The sequence below is a fragment of the Lemur catta genome, chromosome 19 (genome assembly GCF_020740605.2).
Source record: "Lemur catta isolate mLemCat1 chromosome 19, mLemCat1.pri, whole genome shotgun sequence".
NCBI classification, from domain to species: Eukaryota; Metazoa; Chordata; class Mammalia; order Primates; family Lemuridae; genus Lemur; species Lemur catta.
Window position 1 is genome coordinate 3,946,031 of NC_059146.1, and position 19,248 is coordinate 3,965,278.

The 19,248-nt window shown below is 37.9% G+C and overlaps 1 protein-coding gene across 2 annotated transcripts in view; it reads right to left on the bottom strand.

The window, feature by feature from the left end:
• Nucleotides 1-19,248, bottom strand: part of FRYL (FRY like transcription coactivator) — a 207,812-nt gene that overhangs the window by 81,017 nt on the left and 107,547 nt on the right. The window contains exons 10-18 of one of the 2 annotated variants that reach the window (XM_045532978.1): nt 17,860-18,028; nt 17,476-17,568; nt 15,027-15,125; nt 13,610-13,711; nt 7,246-7,349; nt 6,941-7,049; nt 4,876-4,962; nt 2,192-2,363; nt 1,622-1,754 (exon numbers count right to left, since the gene is read on the bottom strand). In XM_045532978.1, the coding sequence (XP_045388934.1) occupies nt 1,622-1,754; nt 2,192-2,363; nt 4,876-4,962; nt 6,941-7,049; nt 7,246-7,349; nt 13,610-13,711; nt 15,027-15,125; nt 17,476-17,568; nt 17,860-18,028 (1,068 nt within the window). Of the gene's footprint in view, nt 1-1,621; nt 1,755-2,191; nt 2,364-4,875; nt 4,963-6,940; nt 7,050-7,245; nt 7,350-13,609; nt 13,712-15,026; nt 15,126-17,475; nt 17,569-17,859; nt 18,029-19,248 lie in introns of those variants that run through there. The other variant, XM_045532977.1, reaches the window with a different exon arrangement.

The window sequence follows — 19,248 nt, forward strand, 5'->3', positions numbered from 1 at the left end:
ACCTCCCTGTGGAACAGCTGCATACGGCTGGCTCCGCTGACCCCACGCCCTGCCTGGAGACGTCACAGGGTCCACCTCTCAATCACAGCATGACCTCCTGGAACTCAGGCCTGCTTGCTTGCTTGCTTCTTTCTTTCTTTTTCTGAGACAGAGTCTCACACTGTTGCCCTGTGCATAGAGTGCAGTGGCTTCATTGTAGCTCACAGCAACCTCAAACTCCTGGGCTCAAGGGACTCCCCTGCCTCAGCCTCCCGGGTAGCTGGGACCATAGGCACGCACCACCGTGCCTGGCTAATTTTTCTATTTTTAGTGGAGATGGCGTCTTCCTCTTGCTCAGGCTGGTCTCGAACTCCCGAGCTCAAGCAAGTCCTCCTGCCTCGGCTGCCCAGAGTGCTAGGATTACAGGCGTGAGCCACCGTGCCCGGCCACGCCTGTGTGCTTTAACCCGATCAGTTAAAACTACACTGTTTGGATAATACCTTGGACCCAAAAAAGGCAATCTGTCCACGGAGCCCTTTCTCTCCACACACTCCCTGACCTCTGCAGGTGTGGCCTCTGAGTGTGCAGTGACCCCCCAGGACCTGCAAGTAATAAAATCTTTATTGCCACCCTGTGCCTCTCCCAATCACTGAAATGGTCCTCTCCATCCTCAATATCGTAAATTAAACACACTGGAAGTTCAAATCCAATGTTAACGGAGGCATAGAAGAAACAGCTGCCGGGGGAATGTTGACACTGCCGTCGTCCGAGATGCGACACAGGCAGTCAGAGCCGCTCAGCGCAAGCGAACTATTGACATACATGGAGGAAGCGGTTGTGGTGAAAAAAGGGAAGATTTCCCAGAGGAAATAACACAGGCAGAAAACTTCATATTAAAGAAACTCTCAGAGATATTAGAATATGGTAGTATAGAATCATTGTATACTAAATAAATTGAGATCAAATATCCAATTTGGTATATTCTAAGACCTACGGATCCAAGTATTAACATCCAAAAAAAACCCCACCTCCCTTATAGAAAATATGTAGATTCTAGCAAACAAAAGAAGTTATTACCATAAAATACATATTCCTGAGGAGGAAGTCCCTAACAATAAGGAAAAGAGATGCTGGGATGACAAACAATGACCAGGCTGGGGGAAGCGGGGTGGGATGAAATGCTGTTTCTGCAGAAACTCAAACACTATTCTCCTCCGTAGCCTGGCTCCCAGGAGACAAAAATATCAGAGTTCACATGTTCAGGATTGTTTTTTTTTTTTTTTTTAAATCAGGCCTCTGGAAATAAGTGCATTAGTTCGATTTAACGAACCAATCATGCCCACACACTTCTGCGGTACCCAGGACTTAGGTGCCGTCACTCATGGGGTAGGCGTAGGGCCTTGCCATGGACCACAAAGTAGACTGCGATCCAGGGTGGCTTTTGCCGTCTTTACTAGTTTGACAGCACTTTAAAGACTAAAGCTGAGCACCTGGAAGGAAGCACTGTATTGAAAACTGCAGCAGATGGCAATACGGGAGAGCTCTAGAAGAGAAGGTAAGGCAACAGGTAAGCAGGCATCAACCACCTGTGCTCTCTTATGAAAAGTGAAATAGCAATGAAGATAAACAACTCACTACGTACGTAATCATGTCTTCAGGCTCCTTATTCGACATCTGCACACTAGTCATGCACATCGGTCTCCCGACTTCTTTGTCCAAATGTCTGAGAATGCTATCTAGTGCTTTCCTCACTTGCGGATAGTAAACTGACATTCCTAGGATGAAAAAACCTCACAGTTATAAAATATCAGAAATTAGAGAAAGAATACTTACAGTTGCTTTCTGTAATAAAAGCCTATCAATCTCTAAATAATATTAGCTTATTGTTGTCACAAAAGGAGTTTCAATTGTGATACATTCTTCCTGATCATCAGCTATAGCATATTGTACGAACTGGAGAATTCTTGCGAAAATTATGCAGAAAACTAAAATTGATTGGAGGAAAAGATTAAATGCAGTCAACAGTATCCTTTAACCAGAAGACTCCTAACATCAAGATTTATGACTATTATCAAAAATGTATTACTGCAGTTATAGTTACTGGAATAACCACATTAGGCAAATTTATGCATTTCAGATTTGATCATGGAGTTTTACAAAAGAATATTAAACTGTATTCCAAAGCAACTTATTTATTTCAGTCAACACTAACCTATGACTTTTGCCTCTTCATCTGTCAGGGTTTTATTGAGAAAGATTTTCTTCACGCGGAGCGTATTTCCTGAGGGGAGGATAACTCCTGTTGTCGGCATGGGCGGCTCGCCGTCTTTCTGCTGCAAACTGTCTGCTATCACGAGGAAGACTCTGAGGCCGATGTTCATTCTCTTCAGAGAAAAAAGGTTTCAGAAGGAAGAAACCAGAGCGTCACAAATTATCTTTTGTTCACGTTAGAAATGTCTCATTCAATAACACTTGGGGGATGGGAGGAAGGAGACAGAAGGAAAAGTAACCTTTCTGTCCCGCATTTTTAACCAGCCCATGAGAGTTTGCGTTAATACCAAATTCCCAAATGCCACCCTCTCACTTCTGAGGGCAGCTGGCTGGCTCTCTTGTTCTAAGGCTTATTCAACCCCCTTCCATCCTTCTTCAACTCTCTTGTCCTCCCTCCTACGGTCCCCTCCTTTCTCTAGCTGTCTAGGCAGATGACTTGTCTCCTACTTCTCAGAGAGAAAAAAACCATCAACTTTCCTCGGTCTCTCATTATAAATCACATGCACCTATTTCTACGTGCATCTCTGCTCCCTCTCTTGCCCTTGTCATAGCGAAGGGCTGACGGTCTTCCTAGCTGTTGGAATCCCGTCCATTCTTGCATTTTGGGGACTATTACACCACCAATTATCCCTTTTCTTTCTTGCATCTTCACATTCCCCTTATAACTGAATATATGCCATTTCTCTTAACTATACTCACTATCTTAACGGAATAAACCTTCCCCACAATATTTCCCCGAAGCAACTCCCACTCGTCAGTGACCACGTCACTCAGAACAGGGGGCCTTTTGCAGCAGCCTGTTTGACTTTTCTGCAGCAGGGACACCTTCTCTCCTGTGCCACTCGGGTGTGTCATCTCTACCTGCATTTCAGGTTCAGCCTCCTCTACCTGGGCGCTAAATGTCAGACTGCTGCAAAACCAGGTCTCCTAGGCTGCCGTCCGCTCTCATTATGTGCTCACTTTCAAAGCAATTTCACCTACTTACATGGCTTCAACCGCTCGTGCCAAAGCACCCACAGATGTTAAGCCTGGCCTCTCCTCCGAACTTAGACCCTCAGCCTCAGGTTAGACATGTTAAAACAAATGCATGACCTTTTCCCCAAACTTGAGTCCTTGTCAATGTTCCTTTTCTCAGTGAATGGTCTCTCATCTGCACCACCACTATCTCTGCGCAAGCTGTCGTTATCTCTGACCTACGCTAGCGGCCTCTCCAGCCGGATCCGTGCACCCCAGCAGGTGGGCAAGACAGTTCACTGTAATACCGTACGAAAATAAAACCTTCATTTACTCCTTAAAATCTAAATAAGATTAAACTTTAAGCCTCACTCATCTTCATACGGCGCAGTAGTGGTGCCTTCCCTTAGTCTAAGCGTCAGGTGCACACATGTCACATGGTCATGGGAGACACCCTGGAGGATGTGGAAAAGCCCCACGGTGTACTGGGGTTGGCAGAGGTAGCCTCACTTCCACAGCTTTTCAGTGTGCTGCAATTTGCATGCATTCGATTAAATGCGCTAATGGACAATCTTGTCTGGGTTTAACTAAATTAGTTCTCACAAGCTTTTAAATAAAATAAAATACAGAGTCAAGATAACCTTAATAAAGTGAGCCTAATGAATAACAATCACCACCCAAAAAACCCAGTAGACCTGATATTATTTTCCTCCTGCTAGTGTGAGAACCCCGGAGAGGGAAAAAACTTACTTTCAGAAATAAACTTATTCAATGAAGAGAATAATTTTTGAAAATGGAGGTTCAAGAAAATGTCTTTTGTTTTATGATTTTTGTTGCTGGAAACCATGTTAAAATACGTCATCTATAAACACACTCATGTTTGCCCACTTTAAAATCTGGAAATAATTATCAACCTACCTTTAAAATCGTAAAAATGGAAAGCTTCAATGCCTTTCTAACTCATTTGTTAGCCACATAAACACGTATCTTAGGATTTGATTATGAGAAGAACCAGCACAGTAATGTAAACCAAATAAGAAAAGATAATACGTATTTTGCCTTTTTACATAAGCAATTAGTTTGTAAACTATTTTGAAACAACCCCAAAATTTAATGTCTAAAGAGTACATTAGTTTATCAGTGAATAATGGGGCCACAGAAGTAGGACATAACATTTATTTTAATTTTTTTATTATTTTTTATGGTAAGCTTCATCTGGGGAAAAGGATTTTTGTCTGTTTTTTTCTCCAACACCTAGAATGAATAATGCCTGGCACATTTTAGGTGCTCAATGAATGTTGAATGAATGATCTTTATTAAAGAATACCTTAAATGTAAATCATTTGAAGTAAAAGAAACCTGGGCTTGTGTTACAACTCACACGAGCCAGCTGAGCTGGCTAACTTGGGCCTCTCCAGCAAGGTCCGTGTGTCCTAGCGGGTGTGCAAGACAGCTCACTGGAATGCTTAAACACGCCCAGACACTGCTCTTGAACTATGCAGCCAGCCACCACCAGGGTGAAGTAACTTTTCCCAGATCACACCATAGAAAGAAGTAGAGCTGGGATTTGAACCTAAGAGTTCTGATTGCAGAAACCATGCTCTAAAAAAACGTAAAATGACATAAATAGCATAGGATAGTATATTACTACTTCATAATTCTTTTCTTTACCTCTGGATTAATGGTGAAAGTTTTAGCAGATTTTCCAACACTGAGAAGATCAAATATGATTTCTTTCATTGCAAAATCCAAACGTTCCTAGAGAAAAAAAAATTAATAAATCCTTGTAACTTGCTACTATGTTAAGAATTATAAATTACTCATGCTAAGAATTATAAATACAATGGCAACAACACAGGTTTGTGCCTATAAAAAGTTCATAAATCTAGCTGAACAGGAGAAAAATACATATGAATGAAGGTTTAAACATATGATTATGAATTATATTATTTAATTATCAAATGATATGTTTAATACCCAAACCAATAGGATAAAAATTTTAAACATTCATTCACCAAAATCATATTCAAAATCTAAGTGAAATTAATCCCAGAATGATAACTAAAGGAAGTCCCAAGTCAACAGCCACACAGCAGACTTAGAGAGCAGTGAGTTCATACTGGCTTAGGAAGAATAGGACTCCAGGAGTGAAATCTCCAAGTGGGGGGGTGGGGGGGAGTTAATTAATAGGATTAACTGATGTTTGAGAGGAGTTTGATAAGTTCTGGTGGAGTCTTGGAATGAGGTGATTAATCCAAGGGAGTAAGTACAATTCTAGAAAAACAGAAAAGGGAAGAGATGCAACCAAATGGTTATGAGTTTTCTGAACACTAGACACAATTTGCTTTTATTATTATTACTGACACACTTATTATCATTATTTTGATGTCTCAGTAAATAGAAATGTACATGATTTCATTTAAATATTCCTTATTTCTTCACTGTCAGCAATAACTGCATTATGGATCATCTAAATTGTCATAGTTTCAAAGAGAACACAATAAATATTCTGGAATCATAGCATTTTCCAAAGTTGAGAAGGTAACCCTACCTATGCTTCTCCAGGGATCATGGCCCACAAAGGGAACGTGACCAAAACCTTGGACTGGCTCACTCAACACCCATTTAATCCCCTTCTGATAAACCTTCCTTTACTGCAGAGGCTCGAAAGCCAAAATGGTATTTTCCAAGATTCCTTACAACAATAGGCTTTGGGATGTGATTTAAACCCTGCCAGGGGGCATACTCATGTGAGTCTTTGGGAATTGGAGTATGTAAGGAGGAGGAAGAGAGGGAGTAAGGAATCTGTTTTACTGGTGGGGACCATGGCGGATGCCGTGTGATTCTGAAGCACACCCATGTGCCATGACTTCATTATCTGGTAGCTTTTTGATTTTGGCAGAGGCAACAGCATCCTTGATAGCCCAACTCCGCAGTCTGCTCTTAGTCATTCAGACCACAATTTGTTTCTTCAGCCCCACTAGCAATTTTGTGAGCTATCTACAGTCCTTAAACGATCCCTTTGGGTTCAACCAGCTACAGTGGATTCTATTATCTGTACCTAAGAACCTAGATTAACACAATTATGAATACAATTTTCTAAGACATCTTTCGAGATACTCACGAGGTAATTAGTAAATAAACTAACATTAGGATTATGAGACACTTTCTTGACCCCTCCTCAATTAAAAGTGCTTCTGGCTCACACCTGTAATCCTACCACTCTGGGAGGCTGAGGTGGGAGGATTACTTGAGGCCAGGAGTTCAAGACCAGCCTAAGCAAGAGACAGACTCTGTCGCTACAAAAAACAGAAAAATTATCTGGGTGTGATGGTGGGCAACCGTAGTCCCAGCCTCTCAAGAGGATGAGGCAGGAGGCTCGCTTGAGCCTAGGAGTCTGAGGATGCTGTGAGGTATGACAACGCCCCTGCACTCCAGCCTGGGCAACAAAGTGAGACACTGTCTCAAAAAAAAAAAAAAAAAAAAAAAAAAAGTGCTTCCATCTATGGGTCTCCTTTCTTTCTCCAAACGTGTAGATTATTATTTAAACTTACTTTGTCACAAAATCATTAGCATCCTTTGTTACTTTTAAAGAATACTTTTGTTTTTCACTACTTAAATATTAATAAATGTTTTATGTTTTTAGACGTATAAAAAATTTTAAAGCTCCAACTTATTACAATAGATTACTCTTATAATTTACACACATACGTGTGTTATGAGGCGAAGCACTTACCTGCGCAATGAACTGAATAATCTTCACAAATATATTGAGAGGTGTGTCACGAGGAACCACACTTCGCGAGCCTTTTGGAAAAAGTGCTGACACTATGCTCATGAGACGACTACGGGGAAAAAAGATTTAGTCATCATGAGGCTATGACATTAGCAGCATATTAGTAAAAAAAATTCTTCCTATTCTTCATAATATATCAAGAGAAATCATATTCCTTCCCAAGTATTTATGATGTTTACTAAAATTCCATTATGTGATTTTTTTAAACATTTTATTTTAAAGGCACTTAAAATAAAGGCACTCACCTTTGAGTTACAGTGTTGCTTTCACATTTTATTCTAATTACATAAACCCACAACAATCTATACAAAGATTCCAGTGCAACTCGAGACATTTTAGGATCTTTATTCTGTTTAAAAACAAAAGAGAATAAAAATAGACTTATTAAAATACTTGCAATCATTTAAGATCAAATACATTCTCTGTTAATAACTAAAAGCCCCCAACCCCCTTTTTTGTATTCAATGTAAAACTGGTATTTAGTATACAGTACGTATAGATGGGCTCAAAAGTAACCATTAATATGGAAATTCTGAGCCCTTCCTTATACTCCCCCACCAAAAAAATACTAAAACATAAGAATTATATTAATATTTCTAAGGCCTCTAAAATTATAAACACACCAACTTACTTGATAATAAATAGTCCACACTATATATTGAAAGGATTGAAAAAAAATTACTAATTTTTGTAGTAATTCATTTATAGCCCAAACATAACACAGTTAAAATTGAGAACACTAAATGATATTGTTATTTGCATTTATAAAATAATGCAAAATATCGAGCGTATATCCTTACAGGAGAGAATATGAAAAAGTGAGGTTCAGATCATGAACTCTGATATCAGGAACTGGGATTAAATCCGAGCCCCATCCTTGGACATTATTACATCACTCCAAGCTACAATTTTTCTCATCTCCAAAATGGAGACCATATGGTACCCACCTCACAGATTAAGACAGTTAGTATCTGTAAGGCCCTTGGAAGGGTGCCTGGCATGTGTTAAATGTTCACTGAGTGTCAAGGGCTATACCTTTAATTTTTTACTTAGAATCAGAACATTATTTAAATTATTATTTAGAATCAGAAAGTTATTCCATTTCAATCACAATTTGATCAGCAAGCTTTTTCTTCATTCTAGCTGTTATAAAAAATAAAGTTCTCAAATGACCGTAGTTAAGTCATGAGATGTAACTGTGAATTGTGAAAATGTAGCCAATAATCTCCTTCACCAGGAGAAACTCTTTTTACATACATCTGTTGACCGGTTGTAGGATGCATCGATTGCTATAAATTTACATTTTAAAAAATTTGGCTTGGGGGATTTCTTATCCTTAAATAATTATTTTATAAATAGCAACTGACAAAAGGGGTTTTGTAAACATTAAGTAATTTAGCCATTCTATTTTATGTTTTCTTAAGAAAAAGAATAATGGACATCTACTGCATATGGTTCAAAGCAATGTAAAAAGATAACTATGTTCTGCAAAAAGACTTACCCAGTAAAAAACATAATTTTTACACATCTATCTAGATGAAGAGTTGATATCATTGAGACTGGAAAGATCAATCACTCTGCTGGTCAGAGTCTTAGCCTTGATCCCTCTCTCCACTGCCAGATCCACAATGATCCCAAATTTCAAACATGCTCCCCCAAAGTAATTTTCTATTGTATTCATTTCTAATGTAACTAAAGTAACATGTAACATATAATAGTGTAACAATCAAGCTTTTGGTAGTAATGCCTTTCAGAAAACATAACTTTCCTTTCTATCATTCCAATCTAAGAGGCCAGATATCAATATATGAGTCCAGCCAGGGGTTGGGAAGGTAGGGAGGGATGAACAGGCAGAGCACAGAGAGTTTTTAGAGCAGTGAAAACACTCCATGCGATGCTATAATGGTAGATGCACGTCATCGTACATTTGTCCAAACCCACAGAACCTCCAACACCTAGAGCGAACCTCAATGTAAACTGTGGGCTCTGGGTGATCAAGATGTGTCAATATAGGCTCATCAATTGTGACAAATGTCTGACTCTGGCAGGGGATGCTGATAATGAGGAAGGCCAGGCATGCAGTAGGGTGGAGGGGTGGAGGTGGGGGGTCTCTATGGGAAATCTCTGTGCCCTCCTCTCACTTTTGCTGGGAACCTACAACTGCTCTTAAAATAATAAAGTCTTAAAAAAAAAATTCCATTAGGTTTTTATGTCCACATCAGATAATACTTTCACATTAATAAATTATATTTTTCAAATATTAATAAAAATTATACATTGAAAATATTTAAGTTCTCTTCCACATAAAAACTATTCTTATAAGTGATTAAATATAAAAGTATTTGAATTATCTTAAGTGATGAGGTAACTGGCATGAAACAACTTGATCTTCAAATGTTCCAAGATGGATCGCTATTTTACAAAACTGGTATTGGCACAATGCCAAAGCAGCAAGATGACAAATAATGAAAATCGGTTATTAATTACGTTTTGGTCATTACCAATGTAGCTATATATGTCTCAATAATAAAACTATCCTACATTGATATGAGCCTTAAGCAAATATATATAATTCCCTAGTTACAATCTTGGTCTAATTTGAATAATCAGATTATTACATAAATAAAAATCTAATGACATTAATATACAACCAAGTTTTGATATGTCAGTCAAACATGATATTTGGCAACAATCATTTTAATGTTTCTTCCCTTTTTTCTACTGTATACCAAAAAAGTGATGCTTAAAACCCAAGCCAATAGGATAAAAGTTTTAAAAGTTCATTCCCAAAATTGTATTAAAAATCTATGCTACTATCTCCCTAATTTCATTGGAAACTTGTTTTCAACATTTTCATTTATAACAGCTAGATGACAATAATTAAACAGAATACTTAATTTAATTTAAAAACTAATTTAAATTAATTTTTTCAGAGATAGGATCTCGCTCTGTCACCCAGGCTGGAGTGCAGTGGCCCAATCATAGCTCACTGTAAACTCAAATTCCTGGGCTCAAGTGATTCTCCTGCCGGAGTCTCCTGGGTAGCTGGGACTACAGGCATCCAACACCACACCCAGCCTAAACAGAATATTTTAAAATTGTGAATTTTGGTGAAGAATCAGCATTTGGTATCACTTCTACCTCTTAAAATTCATCTTTTTTAGGCCACATTAATTTTAAACCTTCCGAAGACTGTCCCTGCTGTGTGTTACTCTTCGTTTACAATACCATAAGCAAGTTCAAATAAATACATTAGACATGCAATGCAACAATGGTAAAGGAAAAAACAAATGCCACGCTTAACGGAAATAAAGCAATATTTTACTTTGTAATGTCAACACAACTCACCTGGAGTGTTTCTATTTGTTTTCTGATACTGTTGTTAGATGGCATCTAAATAAAGCAATGTAAGACAGCAAACATAAACATGAGATGCAGCACATGCATGTTAGATGAAAATAAGCACAAAACAAGACAGCTCTTCACCAAGGTCTCTATTTAGAAGAAATTTGAAATTTCCAAGACAATGGCCAGAAATACTAAGAAAAAAAAAATCCCGCGATTTGGGCATCACAGGATACACCTACAATACTCAAACTAAGAGAAAACAGTTAAAATTTTGACTACCTAATTTTAAAGTGCTTTAAATTTTTAAAAGAAAATAAGCATAGATTGTGGGGGGTTGGAATCTCCAAATTATTTTTTGCATAATATTTACTCTTATCATTCACCTCTCTCTCTTTAATAATTCTTCACAAATTTTAAAATCACTTTTCACATAAGCACCTAAGTTGATATAAAGATATGGGAATGGGAAACTACCAAATCCTGTTTGGGACAAAAATAAAAGATTTAACTTTTCAGTGAAAAAGTAAAGTGACACTCTCTTACATACTATTTATGGGCAGACAGGCATAAAGCCCATTTCAAAGTCACCAATTTAAAAAATTGGCATTATAATTTCATATGTGCAATATCTTAAAGCACGTTGAAATTCACGCTTATTCTTATGGCTCTGGAAAATAATGACTCTTTAATATCCCAGAATTATAGCCAAAATATTTTCTTAAAAATATTCTTGAAAAATATTCAGCAATCCAGGCTCATGCCTGCAATCCAGCAACTCAGAAGGCTGAGGCAGGAGGATCACTTGAGGCCAGGAGTTCAAGACTGGCCGGGGCAACATAGTGAGATCTTGTCTCTAAAAAAAAAAAAAAAAAAATTAAAAAAAAAAGAGAAGAAGAAAAATGAACTAGTCATGGTGGCACATGTCCGTAATCCCAGCCACTTGGGAGACTGAGGCGGGCAGATCACTTAAGCCCAGGAGATTGAGGCTGCAGTGTGCTATGATCACACCACTGCACTCCAGCCTGGCAATGGAGAGAACTCATCTCTTAAAAGAAGAAAAAAAAAATTCCAGTACAGAAACGGTCCTGACAGTACATTCAAAGGTAAGACAGCAGGCCAGAAGAACCGGAGTTATGAAACTGCATGAATCTGGACACAAATGTACCGCTGTCATTTACTGGATTCCTAAACATGGGATGCTTATTTTCTTTCAGCCTCAGGTACAGTGGTGATCAAATGGAATACTGTATTAGAGAATCTAGCATCCCGTAAACATTAATAAAAATCATCCATAAGAAGTAGTGGATCTAATAAATGGAAAATTGTTTTAGATTTTTTTGATATCAAGAAATTACTTGAATCTCAAATTAGGTAAGTCGTTTATCTTGGACCAATTTTTCCTGCATATCAAACAATTCTTACAACAGTTAACTACCATAGCTTTTCCTTGAATGCTCAACTCCTTACCTCAACTATGCAGAGCAGCCAACAGTATCTAAGACTTGATAAACAGAAGCCAATTCATAAAATTTCTGCTGAATAGAGCCTCAATGTAAGTTAAGGGTTAATGGCCAAGACAAGTATATTCCAAATACTCATGCTAAGTGGCTCTTATCTCCTTCAGCCTGGCAGATTAACACAGCCATTAATGAAAATGAACAATATGCCAGAAATATTTAACAGGAGGTAAGGGTTCAAAGAAAACAGAGCATTTAAAATGAAAGCCTTAAGACAAAAAAAAAAAAGTTAAGGTACTGCGAAAGTATTGCAAATATGTTAGGTGAAAACGTATATATATAAAAAAAATTCCAACAAGCAACAGAAAAGTATGAACTGTTATGAAACAAAGCTATCTTCCAGAAACACTTAAATGCATGTCTTAAAAATATTTTATTGAAAGTATAAAAAGAACACTATCCAGAAAATGATCGATTTTCCTGTAGCACCTATATCTGTAAGAATTATCAAAATAAGGACAGAAACAAGTATAATGTAATTAATTAAATAAAATGGATTCCCTTGGTTGTACGACATAAAGAGTTTAATCAGCTTGATTTGGTCCTAGGAATTTTCATAAATAAAGCAAAGAAGGTATATCAATTCTCATCCAAGTATGAATAATACCAATATTTATCTAGGAAGAAAATAAACAAAAATGTTTTTCGAAGACAAAAAAGAGCCAGTCCTATTTCTCCCAATACCACAACAAGCTGCATGGCCAGAGACGAGCCATTTCATTTATCTGGGCCTCAATTCCAGCATCTTCAGAGTATAAGGTTTTCACTCTCAAATCTACCTTAGAGGAATACCAAGAAATGAAATGTCATGTCTGCAGTGTTTCTATAACTCGTCAACAAATATTCAAATAGACTCATCTAACAATGTCTCAAAAGAATATTCAGGTTGGTCTGCGCGCAGTGGTGCTTACAACTAATTGATCACAACCAGTTACAGATTCCTTTGTTTCTTCTCCACTGCCACTGCTCCACTTGACCAGCCTTTAAAAAATATATATGAAAAAAAAAATTAAAAAAAAAAGAATATTCAAATCAAGCGTTCACATGACATGCAGATGAGGGTTATTCCCACGTTTGGTGTCAGAACTGTGTTCCTATCCAAAGAAGAGAAGAGCATCCTGCTAGCAGAGCAGACTGGGAAGAAAATAACCCTTCTATCTCTCACAGTTTTATTTTCAGTGCTAAGAAAGGCTGAACATGGATGTGCCAAATAATGTTAGTAATACATATCCCTTCATTCGAGTCAGAATCATTTTGGGAGTGTTTACATCTGTGTGGATCCAGTATCAAACTTTGAATTTTGGCTGGGCATACTTACGTAAAATGTGATTTCAGTGATATTTTGTTATCAGAGCTTTTTTCATATTGCTCTGACTTGAGCCAACACTACCGAATTTTCTCAAAACAAAACACAACAAGTATCTGGAAGGTTGTGTGAGATTAAGTAATATACTCTGCAATTCTAAAAGTATTTATTAAACAAATTATTCTTAAATCTGTCATATAAATAAGATCCATTAAAATGCATAATTTTGCATTCATTAGGACAAATTAAATTTTCAAACAAAAGTTTATTCATATTTATACATGATTCCCTGGAGAAGAAATAAAGTATATATAAGAAGAAAAATGTAGTGAAGTGTATCAATAGTAATGAAAATTTATTTTACACTGTCCAATTTATATGCATAAATAAATATATCATGGTCAGTATTTACAGGTCAGAAATGTGATTCTGTCTTACCTTTAAATGTGACAAACAGTTCTGTAGGAAAATATGCCAGTTATTTAAAAAAAATTGTTTCTGACTGACACATAAAAGGCAGGTGATTAGTGGATATAAAGCCTACAGGAGACAGGGAAAAGAGAGAATTAAAATTTTTCAGGGAAAAGCACTGGACTTGCAAAACAAACACAGAAACAAAAAAAATAGTTTGCACAGTTTTCCCATTTGCAATAAGAAACATGACCTCAAAGACCAATCTAACAAAGAATTACACAGGGTAAATTTTCTCTAAGAAAAATTCCTTGAACTCTCATACCTCCCTGGGTTAGAACATGCTATTATTCCTCCCGGGTTCCAGTAGTCCCTCATCCAGTAGCGCGGTTATCAACACAGGCTCTGGGATCAGAGGGCAGACTGGCCTCCTATTTCCCAAGTGAGTGACTTCAGGGAGGCTTCCTTTAGTGCTCAAAGCCTCCCTTTCCAAACATGTAAAGTGGAGGACAATAATCATAATATCCTATAGGGTTGTGAGGCTTACAGTAAGACAAAGAATGCAAAGTACTTATTCCAATGCCTGGCGCAATCAGTGTTTATTGTGACTATATCTCTAGTTTAGATGGTCAAACATTTGCCCAGTTCTCCAAACTATACAAATTATGTGAAGTAGACGGTTAAGTGGGAAAAAATTGCCTTTAATCTCTAAATAGAAAAGATGTGATTAGACAGAAAATGCTTGCTAAAAATCTGATATTTTAGAATACAACCTATTATGATGGAAAGCAATTTATGCTTTAATATAAGTCTACATTAAATCTCTCCCATATTATAAAACATAATTTAAAGCCCTTGTCAAGACAGGTAAATACAGCCACGTGCAACAAGGTGACGTTTCGGTCAACAATGGACCACATATACAATGATGTTCCCCTAAAGTTACAACAACATATTTTTGTTGTACCTTTTCTATGTTTAGATGTTTAGATACACACATACCACTGTGTTACAGTTGCCCGCAGTATTCAGTACAGTAACATGCTGCAGGGCTTTGTAGCCTAGGTGCAATAGACTATACCACATAGCCTAGGTGTGTGTAGTAGGCTGTACCATCTATGTTTGCCTAAATGCATCCCGTGACGTTCACGCATTGATGAAATCGCCTGACAACTCATTTCCCAGAAGGCATCCCTGCCATTAAGCAACCCGTAACTACCTAGGAGGGAGTCTGAATAACTCATCAAATGCAGAGCTGGTAAAATTTAGAAAGTTTAAAGTAAAGCAGGAGAGAAAAATCCTTATGTAAAATTTGCCCTTGTATGGCACTTCAGGGATTTTACGACTTCAGATTTTACAATTCTCTTAAATCTCCACTGGATTCATAAATCAGTTACTAAAAGTCTCAGTTAAATAAGTAAAGGTTTGAAAGGTTTCTTAATACCAATGAATGCTTCTTTCTGGAGCTCAGTTCAAAAGTGGTCTGATAAAGCATCTCCACAAAGTTTTTCAAACAGGGAACATTCACTTCATTTTTGACAGCCTAGGTAAGAAGATAATGCAAACAATGAAAACGGGTACAAACGTCAAGCTATACAAGGGTGACAGGAACTTTCTGTACGGTTTGAAATTAGTTAATGATTCACTGGGATGCTCACTGAAGTATTATAACATGCCAAATACTAAACGTTAAGTACATAAGATAAAGCCGGTCCTACCCTGAGCGAACAAGGGCAGAATACAGGCAAGTAAACGAGCAATGACCAAACAGTCTGCAACAGCTGCTGTAAGAGCAAAATTCTCCGTGCCCTTGGAGCACACAGAAGGGGGCCCCTATGTAAAAACTCAACAAGGAAGTAAAATGTAAGATGGATCCAGTATCTCTGATTACCTAAAATATTGCAAAAGCCCCCATCCAACCTTTCTAGCCTGATCTCCCACTACTCTGCCCCGTGCACGGGGCCCCGGCCACAGCAGCTTCCTTGCTGCTCCTAGGATCAAAGCACGCCCTGGCCTCAAGGTGCCTGCACTTGGCCTGTCCGAGGAGCAACTCCTCCAGACACAGCAAGTCTCGCTCTGCCATTCCCTTGGATTCCCTCAATCGTCACCAGCTCTGTCAAGGCAGTGGTCTTTCCTAACCACACTCCATTTACAACGTCAGCTCCCCTGCCCCTTTGGCAATCCTTACCCCCCACCCGCCGTTTGTGTTTCTTCATACACTTTCCACCATCTGACATATACACTAGTTTATTTCCCGTTTTCCACACTGGAAACTCAGCTCCACGGTAGTTGGGAGTCTTCCCTGTCATAGCCATGGCGGTGCTCCCTGTGTATAGATGAGGCCCTAACACACAGCAAGCGCTCAATACATACAGCAAGTGTTAATAAACAAATAGAGGCCGGCCAGGGAAAGGGGGAAGGGAGGTTACTAGAGAGACAAGAATGTTCCAGGCAGGAGGAGGTACCCGGGCAGCAGCCAGGTATCACGGGTTGATTCACATGCTCATGTCCTAACCCCAAATGCCTCACAAAGTGTCTTTCTTTGGGAAAAGGTCATTGCAGATCTCATTAGTTAAGTTAGGATTAGGGGGACCTTAATCCAAGAGGACTGGTGTCCTTAAAAGAAGGGGAAATTGGGGCACAGACATACAAGGAGAAAGAACACTGTGAGAAAACGAAAGCAGGGATCAGGTGGACGGTTCTACCTGCCCAGAAACATCAAAGGTTTCCAGTAAACCACAGAAGCCTGGTAAGGAGCAAGGAACAGGTTCTTTCTCACAGCCCTTAGGAGGAACCAACCTGCCGACAGACACTTTGATCTCAGACTTGTGGCCTCCATAACTATGGGACAATAAATTCCTGCTCTTAAGCCACAAACTTGTGGCACTTTATTACGGCAGCCCCAGCAGACTAACAAACCTGGACACAAAAGCAAACATTGTATAAAAGAAGAATTTGGCTACACAGTGATAATGGACCACTGTCAAGAGTTTCTCTTCCTAAAACCTACTCTCCTCTTGAAGAATTTCCTTAAAAACTAAAGCCTAGTTTTATCCAAAAACAGATTATCAGACAAGGGGAGGAAGTGCAAATGACAATTTGGGATAGGTGAGCAGTAATTCAGACCACTTCTAGAAAAAGAAATGGAAGTACATGTACTAATAATAATAGACTAGAACTGACATGGTTTTATAAACAGCAGCCTGTTTTCTTTTTGATAAAATGAGCCCAATTCACATGGCTAAAAACTGGGGTGAGGAGCTATGTGACTCAAATCACTTGCAAACCTTTAATTCATGACTTTTATTTGTTCCCACCAAAAATGAATTTTTCAAATTTTTAACTATAAGTAAATATGCAAGACAGGTAAAACAAAATGCACGTTAAATCACTCTCAATATTTTAAATGCTTAACTTTTCTTATAATTTTCTGGTCCTCTTTTCTAAACATGCTCTAAAGGTAGGACCTGAACACTGCAAACCAATTCATACAAACACCCAGGTCACAAGCCAGTGCATCCAATGTTTAAACATGAAATAAACCATTCAATCTCTTGACATGTAACAAATATCTTCATTTTATGAAATTTTAAGTAGAATAAAACCTCAACAAAAAGATGTAATGAACTTCCATTTCTAGCCAAGATGGAGTACAGGGGACTGGATCTACCCTACCATATGAACCAACCAACAAACTATAGAAAATGACTCGCAAAACACTGTACATCAGTCAACAAAAGAAAGTAACCGCCAAGGAATGGGAAACAAATGAGATGAGCCCTGCCATGGCCTCAGGTGACTGCCATGAGAGAGTTTTCAGGGAAGCAGTGGAAGTATAAGGTTGTAAGGTTCTTATATAACACATAAATTGTATTAACATAAAATATACTTACAGCAGCAACAGGGATAAGAATCTCCACAAATAAGCCAGCAAGTGCATGTTTTATATCTTTATCTTTTACTTCTAAGAAATACTGAGCACATTCCTTGAAAGGAAGAAGGTACACTTTGGTTAACGAAAAAGGAAAGGTTAAAGAATTTGTAACATCACAATAATTTTGTGAACACTCTGCCCTTTTATCAAAAAAACTAACGTCAATGAATCTTCAAATAAAAAAAAAAGTTAAAGTTAATCCACACTTGTGACAACTTAACACTTGGAATAAGAAATTATGATGATGCCATTGATTTATGTGTATTTTGTTTCTTTTAAAAAGTCATGAACAGCAAGAACTGATAGGCTAATTCTATTTACTGTCATTGAGAAGTTATATCACCTGCATAAACTGGAATGATGCTTCAAAATCTTCTACAGGATACATTTTTACTCGAAAAAATTTCATTCCCATTATTAAGCTGATGACGCTCTGTACCACATGTGGGCTTTGTTCCTTTTGTCGCAGTTCTTTTAATTCTGTCACAAACTTCTTCCTTACTGCCTGAAACCTTTAATATACATGGAGACATAATTTGATTTGAATTAAAAAACACTAATTTCCCACATGATATTTAAGGGTGAAATCAAAAAACATGTTACCTAAATCTCATCTTTCTCCACCCTCATCAAAATTACCAGAAAGCACAAAGAAAAATAAAATTGTTATTCTAAATTGGCTGTTCATTTATTCTAAAATTAGAAGTTCCTGAAGGAGAAATAATAGGATTTCTTTATTCATATAATGTCATCAATATAGCACCATTGCCATGTAGTTAATAATCACAGTAAAATATCATACAACCTACCCATAAAACACCTCCACATAATTCAGAGAGTATCTCCGACTTTTAAGGCTCTTTTTAATAAAGTCTGTGATTAGAGTCACGTGGACAGAAGATTGGAGACTACAAATTTGTTCAAAGAGATAAACCAGCCTATTGTAGAGTACTAATTATCACTTAAAATCAACATCCCATTATACTATAGAAAAACGGAACAAGAGGAGAGGCAGGAACTGGTTTCCCAGTGTGAATAAGCCACAGAATCAAAAGACTTTTGAGATCTGAGCACCATCCTGGATTCCAATCACCACAATTGTTAAGGCTAGTAAGTTTTTCATTGCTTACATTTGAAAATGACAGTTAATAGTTTATTAACAATAAGCTATTTTAAATTATGTATTATCAAATAACTAAAGATTTTACTGTTCATGTTACTTGGGGAACCAGTTCCTGAAAGTTAAAATAACCTCAAATGAGGCGTGCTTTCCAAGGGTCATTGGCTACAGTGAGGGGAATAAAAGAAAGTAAATATTAACAAAATACGGATACATGATAGGAAGTGTAACATCCATTTCCATTTGAACTTCAGAGAATATGATGCCATTTTGCATGAAAGTATTCTTTAGCATGTCATTAAGAAAATTTTTATAAAGTAGATAAAAATCTTTCCACTGAAAATTAGAATCGAAGGGTTTTTAATTAAATTTCTCACAAAAATTAGACACTACGATCCAGGAAAACATACAGACAAGATTCAAAGACACCCCAGCTTTCCTCCATCTGCCCCTCCCCTGTTGCCATTCCCCTCCCCCCCCCACCTGCTTCCTCAAGGGCTGTTGGCCCAACCCACGGTGGACCCATCCACACTGTCCCCCATGCTCACCACATGCACGAGGGGAACACCCCTCAAAATGGCTCGACAGTGGCATTTCTTTTACAACCAAACT